Below are 24,041 nucleotides of genomic sequence, written 5' to 3'. Positions count from 1 at the left end.
GATCAAAACAAATTGCAAAACGATTTAGAAAAGATATCTGTATGGTGCGAAAATTGGCAGTTGACCCTAAATAGCGAAAAGTGTTAGGTCATCCTCATGAATGCTAAAAGGAATTCGTTAAACTTCGGTTACACGATAAACCAGTCTAATCAAGACCGTGAATTCAACTAAATACCTAGGTATTACAATTATGAACAACTTAAATTGGAAGGAACACATAGAAAATCTTGTAGGGAAGGCTAACCAAAGACTTCGTTTTATTGGCAGGACACTTAGAAAATGTAACAGACCTACAAATGAGACTGCCTACACTACACTTGTCCTTCCTCTTTTAGAATACTGCTGCGCGGTGTGGAATCCTTACCAGATAGGACTGACGGAGTACATCGAAAAAGTTCAAAGAAAGGCAGCATGTTTTGTATTATCGCGAAATATGGGAGAGAGTGTCACAGAAATGATAAAGGATTTGGGCTGGACGTCATTAAAAGAAAGGCGTTTTTCGTTGCGACGGAATCTTCTCACGAAATTCAAGTCACCAATTTTCTCCTCAGAGAGCGAAAATATTTTGTCGACACCGACCTACGTAGGGAGAAACGATCACCACGACAAAATAAGGCAAATCAGATCTCGTACCGAAAGATACAGGTGTTCGTTCTTTCCGCGCGCTATACGAGATTGAAATAACAGAGTGTTGTGGAGGTGGTTCGATGAATACTCTGCCAGGCACTTAAATGTGATTTGCAGAGTATCCATGTAGATGTAGATGTAGAATCTTTGTGCACCTAGTAAAGAAAAACGTGTAGTATCGCGGGGAAAATGAAGAAGGACCGAGCTTCTAGTGCCTGGAGCTTGCGAGCTCACACACACTCTCTCTTGTCTGATGTTTTGTACGCAATATATGAGTTTCGCTCTTTATATTAAAGTACTTCAGTAATTATTATAATATCTGATACATTGCGGTGTCCATCATTTCAGTTCCATCATCGATCCGAATTTTCCTAATGCGAGCAATATTCGTTGTGCTTTTAGATTTTCATTTCAAGCTTCAAATAAGAGAGGTTGGTGATGAACTATTGGACCGCGAACGACCGAACGCTAATCGCTTTCTCTCGTTATTTATTTCTTTAATTGAAGCTAAAGCGGCCCTGAGATATTTCGTACCGGTCAGTCTTCGATGACTTGCGTGATTTTTTTCGTAAAAATTGTAGTAAGTCGAATGGTCAGCCGCCGTCTGACAAGCGCGTCAATCAAAAGCATAAGAAGAGGCAGCGTTTGAGGTAAAAAGTACTAAATGAATGTTATCTACCTCTTTCGCACCGAAATATAAGGAGAATTAAATTTTCCGGCCCCCTTCTTCTATGAGGCTGCCTTTTATGCATGTGACTTAACTACGATTAAATAAAAGTTTTAAAAGGAAACGCCTCATGTTGACGGTAATGGTTTGCCACAAGTTTTTATTTTTTTTTTAAAAGTGAAACGCCTCATGTTGACGGTAATGGTTTGTCACAATCTTTTCATTTACGATACTAATACCAAATATACCATATGGCTATGAAATAATGCACCTCAGGGCGTTGTTTGTAATTTCTTCTTTATTCAAATTATTATTGGTTTCGTGTGCCTATGATCATCTGTAGATGTAGACGTTCTCGGTAACACTGTGTGTGGTGCTGTCAACATGATGTCTGTTCCTTTACTGTGGCAGAAATCTTTTATTGTTTCTACCGATTTCACGGCTAAAAATACATTTCGTCTATTATTATTGATCATTGACGTTAAAATTTTAAATGTATTTCATAATAATGTGTTAACAATTGTTTTAATCGGTTCACAGCCGCACGGGTTAGCAGCGCGGTCTAGGCCGCCTTGTCACGGTCCGCGCGGCTCCCCCCGTCGGAGGTTCGAGTCCTCCCTCGGGCATGGGTGTGTGTGTTGTCCATGGAGTAAGTTAGTTTAAGTTAGATTAAATAGTGTGTAAACATAGGGACCGATGATCTAAGCAGTTTGGTCCCATAAGATCTTACCACAAATTTAAAAAAAGATTAATCGGTTCACAAATTCATCTCTGACTTCAGTGTTAAAATCAAGTAAGACAACACATGATAGGACACAGAACTAACATACGTGAGTACGGATGTTCAAATCTCCGTGATTTTCTGCTTAAGGAGTTACCAGGAGGGTTCCTTTAGGAAAGATACTTTCGACTTCCTGCTCCATTCTGGCCCAGTTCGATCTTGTAGTCCGTCTCTAATGATTTCCACGTCGCTGACAGGACGTTAAACCCTAATACTGCTTCCTATCGTTATTAGATGCAGGAAATATTATTTAATTTGGTTTAAATAAAAATCATCGTTGAATATACTAATGTCATTGTACAAGAGGAATAGTAGGCTTATTGAAAGAAACCTAAAATATAAAAATAACGATGTTGTTGTTGTTGTTGTGGTCTTCAGTCCTGAGACTGGTTTGATGCAGCTCTCCATGCTACTCTATCCTGTGCAAGCCTCTTCATCTCCCAGTACCTACTGCAACCTACATCCTTCTGGATCTGCTTAGTGTATTCATCTCTTGGTCTCCCTCTACGATTTTTTCCCTCCACGCTGCCCTCCAATACTAAATTGGTGATCCCTTGATGCCTCAGAACATGTCCTACCAACCGATCCCTTCTTCTGGTCAAGTTGTGCCACAAACTTCTCTTCTCCCCAATCCTATTCAATACTTCCTCATTAGTTATGTGATCTACCCATCTAATCTTCAGCATTCTTCTGTAGCACCACATTTCGAAAGCTTCTATTCTCTTCTTGTCCAAACTATTTATCGTCCATGTTTCACTTCCATACATGGCTACACTCCATACAAATACTTTCAGAAATGACTTCCTGACACTTAAATCTATACTCGATGTTAACAAATTTCTCTTCCTCAGAAACGCTTTCCTTGCCATTGCCAGTCTACATTTTATATCCTCTCTACTTCGACCATCATCAGTTATTTTGCTCCCCAAATAGCAAAACTCCTTTACTACTTTAAGTGTCTCATTTCCTAATCTAATTCCCTCAGCATCACCCGATTTAATTCGACTACATTCCATTATCCTCGTTTTGCTTTTGTTGATGTTCATCTTATATCCTCCTTTCAAAACACTGTCCATTCCATTCAACTGCTCTTCCAAGTACTTTGCTGCCTCTGACAGAATTAAAATGTCATCGGCGAACCTTAAAGTTTTTATTTCTTCTCCATGGATTTTAATACCTACTCCGAATTTTTCTTTTGTTTCCTTTACTGCTTGCTCAATATACAGATTGAATAACATCGGGGATAGGCTACAACCCTGTCTTACTCACTTCCCAACCATTGCTTCCCTTTCATGCCCCTCGACTCTTATAACTGCCATCTGGTTTCTGTACAAATTGTAAATAGTCTTTCGCTCCCTGTATTTTACCCCTGCCACCTTTAGAATTTGAAAGAGAGTATTCCAGTCAACATTGTCAAAAGCTTTCTCTAAGTCTACAAATGCTAGAAACGTAGGTTTGCCTTTCCTTAATCTTTCTTCTAAGATAAGTCGTAAGGTCAGTATTGCCTCACGTGTCCCAGTGTTTCTACGGAATCCAAACTGATCTTCCCCGAGGTCGGCTTCTACTAGTTTTTCCATTCGTCTGTAAAGAATTCGTGTTAGTATTTTGCAGCTGTGGCTTATTAAACTGATTGTTCGGTAATTTTCACATCTGTCAACACCTGCTTTCTTTGGGATTGGAATTATTATATTCTTCTTGAAGTCTGAGGATATTTCGCCTGTTTCATACATCTTGCTCACCAGATGGTAGAGTTTTGTCAGGACTGGCTCTCCCAAGGCCATCAGTAGTTCCAATGGAATGTCGTCTACTCCCGGGGCCTTGTTTCGACTCAGGTCTTTCAGTGCTCTGTCAAACTCTTCACGCAGTATCGTATCTCCCATTTCATCTTCATCTACATCCTCTTCCATTTCCATAATATTGTCCTCAAGTACATCGCCCTTGTATAGACCCTCTATATACTCCTTCCACCTTTCTGCTTTCCCTTCTTTGCTTAGAACTGGGTTTCCATCTGAGCTCTTGATATTCATACAAGTCGTTCTCTTATCTCCAAAGGTCTCTTTAATTTTCCTGTAGGCAGTATCTATCTTACCCCTAGTGAGATAAGCCTCTACATCCTTACATTTGTCCTCTAGCCATCCCTGCTTAGCCATTTTGCACTTCCTGTCGATATCATTTTTGAGACGTTTGTATTTCTTTTTGCCTGCTTCATTTGCTGCATTTTTATATTTTCTCCTTTCATCAATTAAATTCAATATTTCTTCTGTTACCCAATGATTTCTACTAGCCCTCGTCCTTTTACCTACTTGATTCTCTGCTGCCTTCACTACTTCATCCCTCAAAGGTACCCATTCTTGTTCTACAGTATTTCCTTCCCCCATTCCTGTCAATTGTTCCCTTATGCTCTCCCTGAAACTCTGTACAACATCTGGTTCTTTCAGTTTATCCAGGTCCCATCTCCTTAAATTCCCACCTTTTTGCAGTTTCTTCAGTTTTAATCTACAGGTCATAATCAATAGATTGTGGTCGGAGACCACATCTGCCCCTGGAAATGTCTTACAATTTAAAACCTGGTTCCTAAATCTCTGTCTTACCATTATATAATCTATCTGATACCTTTTAGTACCTCCAGGGTTCTTCCATGTATACAACCTTCTTTCATGATTCTTAAACCAAGTGTTAGCTATGATTACGTTGTGCTCTGTGCAAAATTCTACCAGGCGGCTTCGTCTTTCATTTCTTAGCCCCAATCCATATTCACCTACTACGTTTCCTTCTCTCCCTTTCCCTTTACTCGAATTCCAGTCACCCATGACTATTAAATTTTCGTCTCCCTTCATTATCTGAATAATTTCTTTTATTTCATCATACATTTCTTCAATTTCTTCGTCATCTGCAGAGCTAGTTGGCATATAAACATGCACTACTGTAATAGGTGTGGGCTTCGTATCTATCTTGGCCACAATAATGCGTTCACTATGCTGTTTGTAGTAGCTTACCCGCATTCCTATTTTCCTATTCATTATTAAACCTACTCCTGCATTACCCCTATTTGATTTGGTGTTTATAACCCTGTAGTCACCTGACCAGAAGTCTTGTTCCTCCTGCCACCGAACTTCACTAATTCCCACTATATCTAACTTTAACCTCTCCATTTCCCTTTTTAAATTTTCTAACCTACCTACCCGATTAAGGGATCTGACATTCCACGCTCCGATCCGTAGAACGCCAGTTTTCTTTCTCCTGATAACGACATCCTCTTCAGTAGTCCCCGCCCGGAGATCCGAATGGGGGACTATTTTACCTCCGGAATATTTTACCTCCGGAATAGTTTACCCAAGAGGACGTCATCATCATTTACTCATACAGTAAAGCTGCATGCCCTCGGGAAAAAGTACGGCTGTAGTTTCCCCGTGCTTTCAGCCGTTCGCAGTTCCAGCACAGCAAGGCCGTTTTGGTTATTGTTACAAGGCCAGATCAGTCAATCATCCAGACTGTTGCCCTTGCAACTACTGAAAAGGCTGCTGCCCCTCTTCAGGAAGCACACGTTTGTCTGGCCTCTCAACAGATACCCCTCCGTTGTGGTTGCACCTACGGTACGGCTATCTGTATCGCTGAGGCACGCAAGCCTCCCTACCAACGGCAAGGTCCGTGGTTCATGGGGGGGGGGGGGGGGGGGGGAATAACGATATACTCGTAAATAAACATGTGCTGGAGTACAGCTCTTAATGAGATTATTCGCAAATGTTCCGAGTTCGGCCTCAGAGCTCACCTCACGGAATAACGCAATGGGGATACAAAAGATAGCTTAGTGGTGGCCCGCTCCTCAGATTCACATGTTAAAGATTTGACTGGTCGCTTCCTGCTTTTTGTGAGAAGGGAGGCATCAGTTCTCTCCAAAACATCAAAACAAGACAACTCAACTTATGTCTACGTCAGAAACTTACACTAAAAGTCCCAAAATCACTCACATCGACCTGTGAAACATATATGCGGGTCCAGAAGCTGTTAGCAAAGCTGTTAAGCGGATCTTAATGTACAAGTACAACAACTGTTCTGAAATTCCGGATACATCTAACGTAATGAGAAACTGCCTTAGCAGATAAAAGCCAAGGGCAGCAGTGGCTAATATTCGACTACACCTCTTGAACAATGTGCTAATAGAGATGTTTAATCACGTGTATTGCCATTTTGACCCTGGAGAGCACGAGATAACAACGCCACCCATTCTAGTACAGTCGTTAAGAGTTGCGATGGAGACAGGATAAGAGTAATAGGTTGGTCAGAAGGAACAGTCTGTGAGGGGAGCACATGGCAGCGCGTTATGTATGTTGCATTGATAAGTGGCATGCGAGGACAAGACTGTGCCGTTCCTTTGTAAAATTAGTGGGCCCGTGCAGGCCATCCTGTGTTCTAAAGGGTGCCGATTTCTCACGCTGACGTGGTTATTTCTTTTGATAAGTCCTAAGTTCTAGACCTTGTAAGAGGTCCATGATTAAGGAATTTGTTGCTAGCGCACTCAAGCAGATGTAATTTCGATAGATTGCTCGCGCTGCCTGCGATATGTAAGTTATAAGAGAATCTCAGACCAAAGAGCAGTGTTGTATGCAGTAGGAACTGTGTAGCAGTAGGAGTAAGTAGTGGCTAGCAAGCAGTCGTGTGTGTGGAGTTGGCTGGCCCGGCGTGGGGAGCGATGGCGTTGCCTGAGCGTTGTAGTATAAGGTAAAAGCAGCCTCGCGCATATGTAATATTGTTATATCAAGCCCCTTGTAAATGCTTTTAAAAAGAAATCTCTTAATAATAATCTTTCTTGTAACAATTAACTTTTTAGAATCATTCATTTCAATTTAAAGAATTTACTAATTTCTCGAATCCACGGTCATCCCGATTATTGTAAAGGAAAATCAGTTGTTTCTTTTTATACGTGACAAATCTATCGGCCAGCATTGCACTCGGCTATGCCAGAAAAATTTCTTATAGGAGCAGATATATATGCGTTATCCGGCGACCTTATTGAAGGAAGAATTTTCTATTTATTCAGAATGATCTTTCAGGGCCATGACGCAGCACTGCTGACGTCCAAAATTTACCAGTTTAAATTCACAGTCAGTTATTGAAAGGTTTTAAGTGAGCCACAATTTTTTATTGAGAGATTAGTCACACTTTATTATTGATAGGTTACGCAATTTATTTATTGGGAAGTTACGCTAAATGTAAATGTTATAGTTATATTTTTTACTGTTGGGAGGTTTCGGAACTTTTCTATTGGGAGGTTACACTAAATGCGAATATTATTCATATTATTTTACTGTTGGGAGGTTACAACCTTATCTACACTGACGTAACAAAAGTCACCTCCTAATATCGTGTCGCATCGCCTTTTGCCTGGCATAATGCAGCAACCCGACGTTGCATGGACTCAGATGTGTGTGAAATCTTTTGGGACTTAACTGCTAAGGTCATCAGTCCCTAAGCTTACACAGTACTTAACCTAAATTATCCTAAGGACAAACACACACACACCCATGCCCGAGGGAGGACTCGAACCTCCGCCGGGACCAGCCGCATGGACTCAACAAATCGTTGGAAGTGCCCTGCAAAAATATTGATCTATGCTTCCTCTATAGCCGTCCTTAATTACGAAGTGTTGCCAGTGAAGGATTTTGTGCATTAACTGTCCAGTCGATTGTCCCGTAAATGTTCGATAGGATTCATGTCGGACGATCTGGGTAGCCAAAACATTATCTCGAATTATACAGAATGTTTTTCAAACCGATGACACGGCGCATTGTTATCCATAAAAATTCCATCTTTTTTTTTTTTTTTTTTTTTTTTTGAGGGGGGGGGGGGGAGGTGGACATGATGACCAGAAGTGGCTGCAAATCGTCTCCAAGTAGCCGAATATAACCATTTACTGTCAATGATCGGTTCATTTGGAGCAGAGCAGATAAATGCCCACCACACCATGAAGGAGCCGCATCAGCCAGCACAGTGCCTTGTTGCCAACTCGGGTCCATGGTTTCATGATGTGTCTGCCACAGTCGAACCCTACAATACCCTCTTACCAACTGAAATCGGGACTCGTCTGACGAGGCCAAGGTTTCCGGTTGTCTAGGGTCCAACCGATGTGGTTACGATCACAGGAGAGGCGCTGCAGACGATATAGTGCTGTTAGCAAAAGAACTCACGGCTGTCGCCAGCTGCCATAGCCCGTTAACGCCTATTTTCGCCGCACTGTCCTAAAGGATACGTTAATCGTACATCTCTCCTTAGTCTCTACGGTTATTTCACTCTGTGTTGGCCGGCCGGGATGGCCAAGCGGTTCTAGGCGCTACAGTTCGGAACCGCGCGACCGCTAGGTCGCAGGTTCGAATCCTGCCTCGGTCATGGATGTGTGTGATGTCCTTAGGTTAGTTAGGTTTAAGTGGTTCTAAGTTTTAGGAGACTGATGACCTTAGAACTTAAGTCCCATAGTGCTCAGAGACATTTGAACCATTTGAACCACTTTGTGTTGCTTGTCTGTTAGCCATGACAGCTCTATCCTAATTGTAAGCGTAGGCTTCCGCGGCCGTTGTCATCTTCAATAGAATTCTTCAGGGTATCAGACCGCATCGTCATAATTTAAAATGCGCCAACGTTTCGGCCAGCGTTGCAGCTAGCCTTCATCAGGGCCTTACGTTAACTGCTAAATGAAACACACTTGGTTCCTTAAATAGCTGCACGAGAAATCCGTGTCGTTACTTGATTGGCTGTAAAAGGAGGAGGAGGAGGGGTGAAAGGTATGCTTTATTGGTGTTTCCTTTATTATCTGTCATTGGCTGAAATAGCTGTTTTCTATTGGTCAGCTATTTTAGCCAATGACAGATAATAAAGGAAACACCAATAAAGCATACCTTTCACCCCTCCTCCTCCTCCTTTTACAGCCAATCAAGTAACGACACGGTTTTCTCGTGCAGCTATTTAAGGAACCAAGTGTGTTTCATTTAGCAGTTAACGTAAGGCCCTGATGAAGGCTAGCTGCAACGCTGGCCGAAACGTTGGCGCATTTTAAATTATGACGATGCGGTCTGATACCCTGAAGAATTTTATTGAAGAGCTCTATCCTAATCCCACTGCTCTCTGCCGTTAAGTGACTCCCGTCGGCCACTCCATTGTCCGTGAAATTTCGTATTCTCGGCACGTTCTTGGCACTAAGGATCTCCGAATGTTGAATTCCGTAACGATTTCCGAAATGGAATGTACCATGCGTCTAGCTCCAACTACCATTTCGGATTCAAATCCCTTCGTGCGGCCGTAATCACGTCGGAAACCTTTTCACATGAAATCACCTGACTAGCAACGACAGCTTTATCAATTACCTTTTGTAACTTGCATACGCGATACCAGCGCCATCTGTATAAGCACATGTCCCTATCTCATGACTTCTATCACATCACATCTGATTAATAAATGTCTAAGGCGCATAATTTATTGGTCATACGTTCAAATCCAATCAAGTAATGTGGAGTACGTGACAGGATCAAATTTATGAGACCAAGCACCTTCCTTTTCTTTAAGTCCACAACGTAATAAGGAAAGAATAATTTACCACATGATAGCTTATTACACACGGATCACTCGGCCTTATCGAAAGAACCATCCAAGTACAGGGTGAGCACAAAGTCTTAACCTGATTATAAAAATTTATAACAGAATAACCGTTTGACATAATAAGTTACATTTGATGCCGTTACATAGGTTAGAGTTACTAGTTGTTGTGGCCAATAGATGGCGCTAGTGCTCCACAACACCGACGCGGTCTGTTAGGTCATGTTAGTTGCTGGCGAAATGGCATAGAAGCAGGAGAAAACGCAATGTGTGCTTTGGTTTCACGAAACGAAATCGCGGCCGGCCGGAGTGGCCGTGCGGTTCTAGGCACTGCAGTCTGGAACCGCGTGACCGCTACGGTCGCAGGTTCGAATCCTGCCTCGGGAATGGATGTGTGTGATGTCCTTAGGTTAGTTAGGTTTAAGTAGTTCTAAGTTCTAGGGGACTGATGACCTCAGAAGTTAAGTCCCATAGTGCTCAAGTTTTTTATTTGGCTCTTGATAATCTTACGAGAATCCATATTTCCGTAAGCAGAGTACAGAGGTTTTAGTGAATCCAGATTTGAGTCTTTCACTCTGCGGCAGAATGTGCAGTGTTGTGAACCTAGCTGGTAAAGTAAAACTGTGTGTTCGAACGGGACTCGAGCACAGTTCTTTCTCTTTCGCCGGCAACGCTCTTCTCGAGTGAGCTACCCAGGAAATATTCACGACCCGCTGTCATCCTATTGACAGACGTCTGGTGCATTTTGTATGGCATTCCTACAAATATTTTTAATTTTTTGCCATGTGTAGTTGCAGTCACTAAAACAAGAAAACAAAAAAAGTACCGATGGGATGTTTCATATGATCTCTGATAATAATGTAACAAAAAAAATGGTTCAAATGACTCTGAGCACTATGGGACTTAACTTCTGAGGTCATCAGTCCCGTAGAACTTAAACCTAACTAACCTAAGGACATCACACACATCAATGCCCGGGGTAGGATTCGCACCTGCGACCGCAGCGGTCGCGTGGTTCCAGACTGTAGCGCCTAGAACCTCTCGGCCACTCTGGCCGGCAATAATCATGTAACACATTGCTTAGGTTCTTATTAGAAGTAAAAATGGTCTCCATCTTATATCTGTCCGACCGAAGGACGACCTCATACTGTCTATATATGAAGGTAGTAACTGTTCTCGAAAGAACAGATACCATTGCTGACCGTGCAGCATCTCTAGAATAAATGATAATTAATTGAAACCCTCCGCTGCCGACAGGTGTTGTTGAAATACCTCGATGGGGACAGCTGTTCATCTGTGTCCTAGGTGGCTCAGATGGCTAGAGCATCTGGCATGTAAGAAGGAGATCCCGGGTTCGAGGCCCGGTCGGGGCAGACCTTTTCAGCTGTCCCCATCGAGGTATATCAACAACACCTGTCGGCAGCTGAGGGTTTCAATTAATTATCATTCATATTGGTCTGGTGCAAGGAAAGAAAGCCAGAATGTTTTGTTTATGCCTAATCGATAAGGTCACTAGACAGTGTAAGGAATCAGGAAGACAAGGATAAGGGAAGAAACCAGCTGTGCCCCCTTCGAAAGGCGCCAACAAGGCGTTTAGCTTAAATGATTTAGAGAATACGCAGAAAATGTAAGTCTGGATGGATGGGCTGGAATATGGGTTTGATGCGTTTCCCAGTTCCATGTTTGATTGCAGTGAGAGCAAAACGTTAAGAATAAACAGTGATTGTAGCTGAAGTCTACTGCAATAGGTTGATGGAACGGCAAATAGCGTTTAGTGTCCCGTCGACGATGAGGTCATTGTAGACGGAACACGCCATTGGACAGCGAGGCGGGAGGAAGTTAACACGTTCATTGCAGTGGATCCATCCCGGCAATTTCCTTAAGCGATATAACTGAATCATACGGAGATTTCAGCCCCCAGGTTGCTGAACCGGTGCCTTAACGTCCGCGGAAACTTTCTGCGTAGCAGTGTGGTGAACATGCGAGGACAGATCGGTTCCCCACAGTAGCCTGACACAGTGACTGTTGAACACATTGATTATTCTTCGCATTTTGCCGTCACCATCCAAAATAATAATAATAATAATAATTTGATTGTGTCCCAACAACTGAGATCAAAAATTATAACGCAGGAAACTTTAACTTTGCCCTTCATGTGAATCACTTCATGCGCAATCTCTGAACTGGTTTCACCTACATATCACGAAATGAAACTGAGTTTATGTCCACAAACACCATATGAATGATGCTAGCTCAGTATTACGAGGAGCAAACGACATGTGTGTATTTAATTAAGTATGCATCCATTATACATGTCTACGCACTACTTTCGTCCAGTTCTTTGTCTACAGGATGAATTACTATTAAGTGCGGTAACTGATACTGCTGAAATTATTAGTAAATACGTGGGGCGTTCAATAAGCAATGCAGCACATTTTTTTTCTCGGTCGGTTTCGGTTCAAAAAATGCGAAATTTGTTATGGAACATTTTGGAATATCATCGCTTCATTTCCTGAAGTTCCGATACGTGGTGGCGTTATACATAACCTACAAATTAGCTCCACAATACAGGTGCGTTCCAAGCAGAGAGATGTCATTGAGTTTCTTTTGGTGGAAAACTAGAGCACCGCAGATATTCAGGGGCGCTTGCAGAATGTCTGTGGAGATCTGGCAGTGAACAAAAGCACGGTGAGTCGTTGAGCGAGGCGTCTGTCATCATCACAGCAATGTCGCGCGAACTCTCGCGTGCGGCCGGCCGCACACAGAGGTGACTCCTGCAGTGTTGGAACGTGCGGACACTCTCATTCGAGGTGATCGACGGATCATCATCAAACACCCTCAAACACAGCTGGACATCTCTGCCGTAGTGCTGTCACACTTGTCCACCTTTTGGGGTACTCAAAGGTATGTGCCCGGTGGGTTCCTCGACGTCAAGCAGAAGACAAAGAGCAACGAAGGATCATCTATGGGCCGGCTTTTGTGGCCAAGCTGTTCTAGGCGCTTCAGTCTGGAACCGCGCGAGCGCTACAGTCGCAGGTTCGAATCCTGCTTCGGGCATGGATGTGTGTGATGTCATTAGGTTAGTTAGGTTTAAGTAGTTATAACTTATATGTTAAGTCCCATAGTGCTCAGAGCCATTTGAACCAATTTTTTGATCATCTATGCAGAATTGCTTGTACTGGCGATGGAGGTTACTGATGCAGTAAGACGTTGGCTCCGACGTCCAGCAAGTAGAGCGGTACCATGCGAACGCACAGGCCCTGCCAGTAAGGTGGCGTATGGCTGATGGCACTGAACAGTGATTATGATGAAAAACAGGGTTTTGTAGCCAAAAGAGTGGGCAATAATATTTTTAGTGGAATACTGAATAAAGCCAACCTGCTTTCAGAAAAAAATGTCTTGCATTACTTACTGAACGCCCTCCGTTGGTCGGCAAACGGGCCGTTTGCGAGAGAAATGCGAATATGCAGTAACGTTCCACCACTGACTTAAATGTGAGACATAGTTGCAATTTGCAAAAATGGTTCAAATGGCTCTGAGCAATATGGGACTTAACATCTGAGGTCATCAGTCCCATAGAACTTAGAACTAATTAAACCTAACTAACCTAAGGACATCGCACACATCCATGCCCGAGGCAGGATTCGAACCTGCGACCATAGAGGTCGCGCGGTTCCAGATTGAAGCGCCTAGAACCTCTCTTTCACACCGGCAGGCTTGAAATTTGCACAAAGTATTTAAAATTAAAACTTTTTTGGTTAAGTCCCCATCTAAGTGGGCTCAAATTTCCCCCAAGTTTCAAATGGTTCAAATGGCGCTGAGCACTATGGGACTTAACAGCTGTGGTCATCAGTCCCCTAGAACTTAGAACTACTTAAACCTAACTAACCTAAGGACATCACACACATCCATGCCCGAGGCAGGATTCGAACCTGCGACCGTAGCAGTCGCGCGGTTCCGGACTGCGTGCCTAGAACCGCGAGACCACCGCGGCCGGCCCAAGTTTCATGTTTTATGACTGTGGTAGTGCAAGGTTTTGTACATTTTGTTGCTGACGTAAGACGTCATCCAACTTATCGATATGGTTCAAGATGGATACACCGAATAGGGCCTGTACCTCGGCATTTAAGGTTACGTGTCCTCAGTCCTCTGGATTTTTCTGTCTGGAGTCATCTCAGCACTCCAGGTTATACACTTGAAGAACTGGAATGGCGAATTGTGAAATCTTTTCAAGACTTACTATTTGATGCGGAGTGCTTAAATGAAACCGTAACTCACTGCTGACACAAGTGCTGAATTGCATCAAAATGTGAGGATGCCACGTGCAATACCTCCTTTATTAGATACGGCAGTACAGTAAATTGCAACAAGTAACGTGCAGAAGTAGTTTTGCATTTCTTGTTAAGGTGGGACACGGGTGAAACTTGTGTCCAGTTAGGTAGAGACTTAATCGAAAAGTTTGCGTTTCAACTACATTCGTACTGACTAGGATCACAACTCATACTGAAGTATGTGCCCGCTCGTAAGCACACATTAGCAGTTATCTCTCAAATAGCTCGTTTGTGGAGCCATGCTTACTGGAAAATTTTTGCTTCTGTTGTGGTGTACTTTCAACTACGTGAGTTTTTAGTTTTATTTCTGATAAATCCGGTACGCACGGTATTTACAAATCCTACTACAGGTGTTACCGAGGGGGCTTAGTAGATAAAGTTTTCATAAGAAATCCATGTCCGGAAATGTTCCTTTTGGATGTAAAATACAGTTCACGGTAGGATCACATTCAAATCGCCCACTTGTAACAGACTTGGCTTGTTTCTCTTTTCCAAATTGAATCAATCGTTACTGGTCTTTCTGAATTTACCCACCCGATACCTGTTTTGGTCGAATTGCGCGGTTCTTGGTTTTTGACAGAAAGCTTGGTTTATTGACGCACTTTTCGGTTAGCAGTATTTCTCTACCGTTTCTAAAGTTAATTAGAGCATTCCCTATGCTCAGGATTTAAGGATACAGAAAGTCTGAAGGGTCAGTCATCCTGGCACATGCATAGTTAATTAAAACTGCAGAAATAAATAAAACTGAAGGTATGAAAGTCAATAAAAATTGCATTTCACAATATCACATGACTTCTATTGTAACAGACGATTCACATCACAGTTCATAAATCGTTCTAACAGCTTTGAAATACATCTGTGTGTTTGGTCTTGCGTTTGGCGCCATGAGAGACGAACGGTTGAAAACAGTTATGGTTATGATCCACTTACGTTACGACCAGTTTTGTGAATAGTCCGTTTTGAGTCGTGGTGTAATAGACTCAAGTGAACTTTGCTTGTAAATGATATCAAAATGGGACCCGAAGTCAATGTCGAATGTGCACGTGTTATTTTCGAACGCAATATTCAACCAGAAAGAAGACGTGTGTTTTAATATCGAAATCAAAAAGCCTGATCGTTATTAAGACGATGATAGAAGACGTTTCCTCTAGACAACGCTGCCGAAGATAAGAATAATCGATTTTTCGTATAATCTTTATCTCACTCAACGTTACTAAAGCGACGAAATCAGTCATGATTCATTACAGTTGCAAGCTAACGTTCTTTTTCATGATAGTGACAGCGTTTATAAGAGAGGTGATTGTAAGCTTGACAGTACATGCACACACACACACACACACACACACACACACACACACACACACACACAACGGAGACAATGACTTACGAGGTCCACAGAAGGCCATGGCATGGGCAGTGTTTCGAGTACTGGCAATCGTGTCTTCTACGTGACAAAGGACGTCATCTTTAGAGTCGAGAGTAGACTGCGCGCCTCCGTGGAGCACCACAGTCAACCATCCTAGTTGTGAACGTATCATTCCCTCGCAAGCGTTGTTATAGTCGGACGTGACGCCATTTTTAGTTCTTTAAAAATGTGTTTAATGAAACTTCCCTTCTCAGATCTTGGCAAAAGAAAGCAAGCAGTAAACTAATGTGGATTACACTATAAACAAAAATTTGTAATGCTAGAAAATGGGAACTCCACAATGAGCTACACGAAACAGAAATCTTGACTGTGTTATGTAGGCTATGTCAATCGCTATGATCTGTATTCAGGAAAGAGTAGTTGCAGCTAAAAAGTGGTCAATAATACATTCATCCTCCAACAGGGTAATAAGACAAAGACAGTTGTTCAGTAAGAATTAGGAGCCAAAGTTAAAAATTATGAGATTTCAAAAATTAGGTTTGAAAATGATACTGTAATTAACCCTGTTCAGATGTCAAATTGTTTCAATGAATTCTTCTTAAATGTAGTAATGTCAGACATAGATTTAGCAGCCTATCAAGACAATGTAAGTTTCATAAATCTGGAAAACAATCCAAGCACATCTTTCAAACAGTTAGAAAAAATCACCCAATGGGATGTGGAAAACGAAATTCTGTCTTGAGAAATACCCACATCTGCAGTCACAACCACTGTCAGTTAGATTTACCGACGTTTTCAGCAGTGATGCTTTCCAAATGTATTACAATAGGCAGATATAAAACCACTATTCAAAAGGGGATCAACAGAAGATATGAGGAATTACACCCTATCTATCTTCTGCCGGTACTTTCTAAAAAGTGTTTGAGAAGAGTGCAACAAAACAAATTAAAAAATTTCTTACAGCAAAAGGCATACTGTCTAAAAACCCGCCATTATTACAACAGGAACTGACTACGATGCCCTCTTCTCAGTTTGCGTGCGTATCGTGAAGCGGTTTGTATCCAAATGGAATATTTCTGGCCATCACAACTTTATCTACTAATTTCCGTCTACAACTCCTACAAGACTTTAGTAAGAATTTTCATATATAACCTATATATTGAAAGGCATAACGGTAGGTATGTGACTGTCAGACGACAGATACACATGTCAGTGTCCCAGGAGCATCAGTGTCCCAGGAGCAATGGTTGGCACTTTGCAAAACGTATGCTGTGCTACAAAGTGTGCTGTTTACCGACTGTTGTACACCAGAGAAAATAAATAAGGGTGTAAACTGAATGTGTTCTACCTCGAAAACCATTTGCATTGGGACACATATCCATATGAAGTTTTTGCTTCAAATGAGCGTTCTTGTCACATCCATGAAAACTGACCAATCCTCCTGGGACACTATGTGTCAACAGGGAAAAATGAGATCTCCAGACAGTGGACGTAGAGCACCGATACAGCGCATCCAGCATCTTGGCAGCGAATGTTCTCTGCACTCTTACAAGTAGGTATACTTAGTGGAGGTATCTCCATCGGCGCTAGAATGGACTGAACATCTTCGCATCGATATACAGGGATTCTCTCCTAAGAGTCGTCAGGAGCATTTTGTCTGATGTTTCCGTAGATATTTCCAATTTCATTTTTGCAATGTACAGCTCCAGTCAGCCCAAACAAATAGTGCTCACTACGTCTTTCATGCGGCGTCCAGAGTCGTACAACCAGCGAGGTGGCGCAGTGGTTAGCACACTGGAATCTCATTCGGAAGGACGACGGTTCAGTCCCGCGTCCGGCCATCCTGATTTTGGTTTTCCGTGATTTCCCTAAATCGCTCCAGGCAAATGCCGGAATGGTTCCTTTGAAAGGGCACGGCCGACTTCCCTCCCTGTCCTTACCTAATCCGATGAGACCGATGACGTCGCTGTTTGGTCTCTTCCCCCAACCAACCCAACCCAGTGTCGTACGAAAGCGTCGGTTTGTTTCCCTTTAGAAACAAAATTATTTTTTGTTAAAGGGGTATTTTACGTACTCATTCACTAGTCCAGTGCGACATTTGTTCGCTGTTACTTAACAGGGAGAGTAAGACACGAAGTATAGCCAGTACTCCAGGAGTGACAACACCGTCTTAGCCCGTGGTGACTGCTACCATCTTGGAGCAGCGCTGCTCAATCGCTGCTGGAGTACTAGTTATTATTCGTTTTTAAAAAAAAAAAAATGGCTCTGAGCACCATGGGACTTAACATCTGAGGTCATCAGTCCCCTGGAACGTACAACTACTTAAACCTAACCAACCTAAGGACATCACACACATCCATTCCCGAGGCAGGATTCGAGCCTGCGACCGTAGCGGTCGCGCGGTTCCAGGCTGTAGCGCCTAGACCCGCTCGGCCACTATTCTTTTTTTACTGTCCCTGTTGATTCATATCGATAAAACAAATGTCGCATGTTGTTTGCAAGGAGAAAGAGGCCAACGCTTTACGTCGACTCTGGATGTCGTATAAAAGACGCGATGAGATCCGTTTATTAGGGCTGAGTCGAGCTACACATTGCAAAAACGAAATTGCAGATATCTGCGGAAACACCAGAGAATATGCGTATGGCGGCTGTTAGGAGAGACTCCTGGTAAAATTTATTTTATACCTATCTTGTTTACAAAATTGTTAATTTTTTTATATTTTTGTATAGTTTCTGTCCATTACGTCTGTAACCCTAGTTGCATGTAAAGTATGCATGTAATGTTGCATGTATGCGCTATAAAATGTAAATGTCGTGTGACTAGGGCCTCCAGTCGGGTAGATCGCTCGCCGGGTGCAAGTACTTTCGATTTGACGCCACTTTGGCGACTTGCGCGTCGATGGGGATGAAATGATGATGATGATGACAACACAACGCGCAGTTCCTGAGCGGAGAAAAATCACCGACCCAGCCGGGAATCGAACCCGGGCTTTGACATTCTCTCGCGCTGACCACTTAGCTACCGGGGGCGGACATGTATACGCTGAATAAATAGATAAAATGTCGGTTCAAAACAACTAGAGTCGTCTAAATTTCCAATCGTTATTTTATTTGAGCAACCAGTTTCGGTCCTAAATTACACCATCTCCAGGCTCCCTGACAGCTGTGTGGAAAGGATCAACATGGGGGCCAGCATTCAGTGACAGATAACCGTAGATTTCTTCTTAAGACAGCAATCCATTCGACCGGCAAGTAGTGATCGAAGGGATCGCTGTGTTCAGAAGAAATCCACGGATACCTGTCACTGAATGCTGGCCCCTGTTTCGACTGGACCGGAGATGGGATCCTTCCCACATGTTCAGAGAGCCTGAAGATGGTGTAATGTAGCACTGAAACTGATTGCTCAAATAAAATAACGACTGGAAATTTAGACGACTCTAGTTGTTTTGAATCGACATTTTGTACTGAACAGATAGTGTCGGAAGTTCCATGCGGCTTTTCGCGGATGATGCTGTAGTACACAGAGAAGTTGCAACATTAGAAAATTGTAGCGAAATGCAGGAAGGTCTGCAGCCGATAGGTACTTGGTGCAGGGAGTGGCAACTGACCCTTAACACAGACAAATGTAATGTATTGCGAATACATAGAAAGAAGGATGCTTTATTGTATGATTATATGATAGCGGAACAAACACTGGTAGCAGTTACTTCTGTAAAATATTTGGGAGTACGCGTGCGGAACGATTTGAAGTGGAATGATCATATAAAATTAATTGTTGGTAAGGCGGGTACCGGGTTGAGATTCATTGGGAGAGTCCTTAGAAAATGTAGTCCATCAACAAAGGAGGTGGCTCACAAAACACTCGTTCGGCCTATACTTGAGTATTTCTCATCAGTGTGGGATCCGTACCAGGTCGGGTTGACGGAGGAGATAGAGAAGATCCAAAGAAGAGCGGCGCGTTTCGTCACAGGGTTATTTGGTAAGCGTGATAGCGTTACGGAGATGTTTAGCAAACTCAAGTGGCAGACTCTGCAAGAGAGGCGTTCTGCATCGCGGTGTAGCTTGCTGTCCAGGTTTCGAGAGGGTGCGTTTCTGGATGAGGTATCGAATATATTTCTTCCCCCTACTTATACCTCCGGAGGAGATCACGAATGTAAAATTAAAGAGATTCGAGCGCGCACGGAGGCTTTCCGGCAGTCGTTCTTCCCGCGAACCATACGCGACTGGAACAGGAAAGGGAGGTAATGACAGTAGCACGTAAAGTGCCCTCCGCCACACACCGTTGGGTAGCTTGCGGAGTATAAAAGTAGATGTAGATGAACAGCCGAAGCCCCGCAACCATCTGTATAAAGTTCGACTTGTTGTTGTTGTTGTGGTCTTCAGTCCTGAGACTGGTTTGATGCAGCTCTCCATGCTACTCTATTCTGTGCAAGCTTCTTCATCTCCCAGTACCTACTGCAACCTACATCTTTCTGAATCTGTTTAGTGTATTCATCTCTTGGTCTCCCTCTACGATTTTTACCCTCCACGCTGCCCTCCAATACTAAATTGGTGATCCCTTGATGCCTCAGAACATGTCCTACGAACCGATCCCTTCTAGTTAAGTTGTGCCACAAACTTCTCCACTGCCCAATCCTATTCAATACCTTCTCATTAGTTATATGATCTACCCATCTAATCTTCAGCATTCTTCTGTAGCACCACATTTCGAAAGCTTCTATTCTCTTCTTGTCCAAACTAGTAATCGTCCATGTTTCACTTCCATACATGGCTACGCTCCATACAAATACTTTCAGAAACGACTTCCTGACACTTAAATGAATACTCGATGTGAACAAATTTCTCTTCTTCAGAAACGCTTTCCTTACCGTTGCCAGTCTACATTTGATATCCTCTATACTTTGACCGTCATCAGTTATTTTGCTCCCCAAATAGCAAAACTCCTTTACTACTTTAAGTGTCTCATTTCCTAATCTAATTCCCTCAGCATCACCCGACTTAATTCGACTACATTCCATTATCCTCGTTTTGCTTTTGTTGATGTTCTACTTATACTCTCCTTTCATGACACTGTCCATTCCGTTCAACTGCTCTTCCAAGTCCTTTGCTGTCTCTGACAGAATTACAATGTCATCGGCGAACCTCAAAGTTTTTATTTCTTCTCCATGGATTTTAATACCTACTCCGAATTTTCTTTTGTTTCCTCCACTGCTTGCTCAATATACAGATTGAATAACATCGGGGAGAGGCTACAACCCTGTCTGACTCCCTTCCTAACCACTACTTCCCTTTCGTGCTCCTTGACTCTTATAACTGCCATCTGGTTTCTGTACAAACTGTAAATAGTCTTTCGCTCCCTGTATTTTACCCCTGCCACCTTCATAATTTGAAAGAGAGTATTCCAGTCAACATTGTCAAAAGCTTTCTCTAAGTGTACAAATGCTAGAAACATAGGTTTGGCTTTCCTTAATCTAGCTTCTAAGATAAGTTCGACTTACAGAGAAATAAAGAAATAAATGTTCCACCCTGTGTGTGATCGACTTACCGACAACGTGGCGACCAGCAGGCCTCGGGCGAACACGGAGCGATTCGTCATGATCGATGACAGTCGGTTCGATTCGATTCGAGTGGAGGCGGTGCGGCGGGTCGGGACGTCGGACAGCGGACCGCAGCGCGGGGCGCACAGGGCAGGTAGGGCTAGCGGGCGAGCAGGCAGCCGATCAGCTGACGGCCGCGCGTCTACTGACTGGCGTCTGGCGGCCAGCGGCTGGCGGCGGACGGGTCCGCAGGCGTGGCCGCCGCTTCCAGGGTGGGGGAGCCGGCGCTGCCCGGCCACGCAAAAGGCGCGCCGCCGTCCCTGAGTCACACGCAGGGGCGCACCGCCCGCGCGTCACTGCGGCGCGTCCCGGAACGCGGGCACGGCCCGGTACCTCCTCGTGCTAGGCGCCGGAAGCGTCGCCCTTTCCTAGCACAGCTTTCCTGCTGCTATTTTGCGCTTCACATTTCCCTGTTCGGACCTGGAACGGTGACGCGCGATTCGATGAATGTACGTAAGTGGAATGCGGTTTCGTCTCCCGTTTATTCCGGCTTTTTTGACACATAATTACCCGGCCGCACCTGTGTACTCGCCCTTCAGCTACGGTGATAAGCCCGAGCCAGCTATCGGTATTCTGGAGAAGGAAGGTTCTGTCCTGCGTCGAGGAATGTGCTGCGAGTACATAGAAAGTTAGATCCCTTATCATTTAGCTACAAAATAGCAGATCAGCAACTGGAAGCAGTTAATACCATAAATTATCTGGGAGTACGCATTAGGAGTGATTTAAAATGGAATGATCGTATAAAGTTGATCGTGGGTAAAGCAGATGCCAGACTGAGATTCATTGGAAGAATCCTAAGGAAATGCAATCCGAAAGCAAAGGAAGTAGGTTACAGTACGCTTGTTCGACCACTGCTTGAATACTGCTCAGCAGTGTGGGATCCGTACCAGATAGGGTTGATAGAAGAGATAGAGAAGATCCAACGGAGAGCAGCGCGCTTCGTTACAGGATAATTTAGTAATCGCGAAAGCGTTACGGTGATGATAGATAAACTCCAGTGGAAGACTCTGCGGGAAAGACGCTCAGTAGTTCGGTACGGGCTTTTGTTAAAGTTTCGAGAACATACCTTCACCGAGGAGTCAAGCAGTATATTGCTCCCCACTACGTATATCTCGCGAAGAGACCATGAGGATAAAATCAGAGAGATTAGAGCCCACACAGAGGCATACCGACAATCCTTCTTTCCACGAACAATACGAGACTGGAATAGAAGGGAGAATCGATAGAGGTACTCAAGGTACCCTCCGCCACACACCGTCAGGTGGCTTGCGGAGTATGGATGTAGATGTAGATGTAGAGAAAATGGCCAGTTCTTCCTTCACTCCTGCTGAATGCGAATATGCGAATATGAACCACCTTCGGTTGTTCATTACAATGACGACAGTGAAATTCCGTGCCGGACCGGTACTCTAACCCAGATTACACGCTTTACGTAAGTGGTCGCCTTAACCGCTTCGGCTATCCGTGCGCGAATGACGACCAGACCCAAACTTCCACAATCGTCGTCCTTGCGTCACAATCTACAATTGTAAGTCACATATAGCCTCTTCCGGGAAGGACATACACTACTGGCCATTAAAATTGCTACACCAAGAAGAAATGCAGATGATAAACGGGTATTCATGGGACAAATATATTATACTAGAACTGACATGTTCAAAATGGCTCTGAGCACTATGGGGCTTAACATCGGTGGTCATAAGTCCCCTAGAACTTAGAACTACTTAAACCTAACTAACCTAAGGACATCACACAACACCCAGCCATCACGAGGCAGAGAAAATCTCTGACCCCGCCGCGAATCGAACCCGGGAGTTATTTAAAAGAAAATGAAAATAATTCACAGTTGGGTCATTATACCAAAAAACAAACGCCTACATAGAAGTATAGCGACACGTGAGGACATTCTCAACACCGGTCCACAACTGATAGTGAGCCACCGTTGCAAAACTTTGCCACCTATGCATGCCACCAAGTAGCGTAGTTGTGGAGTTGGGCGCTATCAGTATTCAGATTTTGGAATTACTTACGTTATTACAATGAAAATGTAATGCAGGAGATGTAATGAGAATGCTCACAACGACGCCGATCGGTGTAGACAGTGATTCCGTTACAGATGAGTGAATTGCTCTAAAGAGGAATACATAATTGGTCAAAAAACCTCTTATCCTTCTCTCTCTCATATATACGCTGAGAGTGACAGGAACTTCTCATTAGTGAGTTATTCCACCTGCAGCAAGGGAAAGAGTAATGCTTGGTTCGCACCTAAGAAATGACTCTACCACGAAGGTTTTTTTTCCCACTGGTAAGGACTGTTGTTTTTGAGCCAGAAGCATGGCTGAGTCCAATTTGAAATATGTAGGCAACTGTTCTATCTCTTGTGTTATATATCTGTGTCATCTTGAATAATAACCGGTTGGCTGCACTTGTAAATACACTCCTGGAAATTGAAATAAGAACACCGTGAATTCATTGTCCCAGGAAGGGGAAACTTTATTGACACATTCCTGGGGTCAGATACATCACATGATCACACTGACAGAACCACAGGCACATAGACACAGGCAACAGAGCATGCACAATGTCGGCACTAGTACAGTGTATATCCACCTTTCGCAGCAATGCAGGCTGCTATTCTCCCATGGAGACGATCGTAGAGATGCTGGATGTAGTCCTGTGGAATGGCTTGCCATGCCATTTCCACCTGGCGCCTCAGTTGGACCAGCGTTTGTGCTGGACGTGCAGACCGCGTGAGACGACGCTTCATCCAGTCCCAAACATGCTCAATGGGGGATAGATCCGGAGATCTTGCTGGCCAGGGTAGTTGACTTACACCTTCTAGAGCACGTTGGGTGGCACGGGATACATGCGGACGTGCATTGTCCTGTTGGAACAGCAAGTTCCCTTGCCGGTCTAGGAATGGTAGAACGATGGGTTCGATGACGGTTTGGATGTACCGTGCACTATTCAGTGTCCCCTCGACGATCACCAGTGGTGTACGGCCAGTGTAGGAGATCGCTTCCCACACCATGATGCCGGGTGTTGGCCCTGTGTGCCTCGGTCGTATGCAGTCCTGATTGTGGCGCTC

General features: G+C 43.7%; 1 protein-coding gene across 1 annotated transcript in view; it reads right to left on the bottom strand.

Moving 5' to 3' along the window:
- LOC126418603 (uncharacterized) overlaps nt 1-21,094 on the bottom strand; it is a 303,747-nt gene extending 282,653 nt beyond the window's left edge. Inside the window, exon 1 of the mRNA XM_050085435.1 lies at nt 20,902-21,094. Within this exon, the coding sequence (XP_049941392.1) occupies nt 20,902-20,952 (51 nt within the window). The 5' untranslated portion in view covers nt 20,953-21,094. The remainder of the gene's footprint in view (nt 1-20,901) is intronic.
- Between the last annotated feature and the right edge of the window lie 2,947 nt (nt 21,095-24,041).

This window comes from Schistocerca serialis, chromosome 9 (assembly GCF_023864345.2).
Source record: "Schistocerca serialis cubense isolate TAMUIC-IGC-003099 chromosome 9, iqSchSeri2.2, whole genome shotgun sequence".
Taxonomy (NCBI): domain Eukaryota; kingdom Metazoa; phylum Arthropoda; class Insecta; order Orthoptera; family Acrididae; genus Schistocerca; species Schistocerca serialis.
The sequence above is the reverse complement of the archived record's forward strand: the minus strand, read 5'-3'. Positions and strand labels throughout refer to the sequence as shown.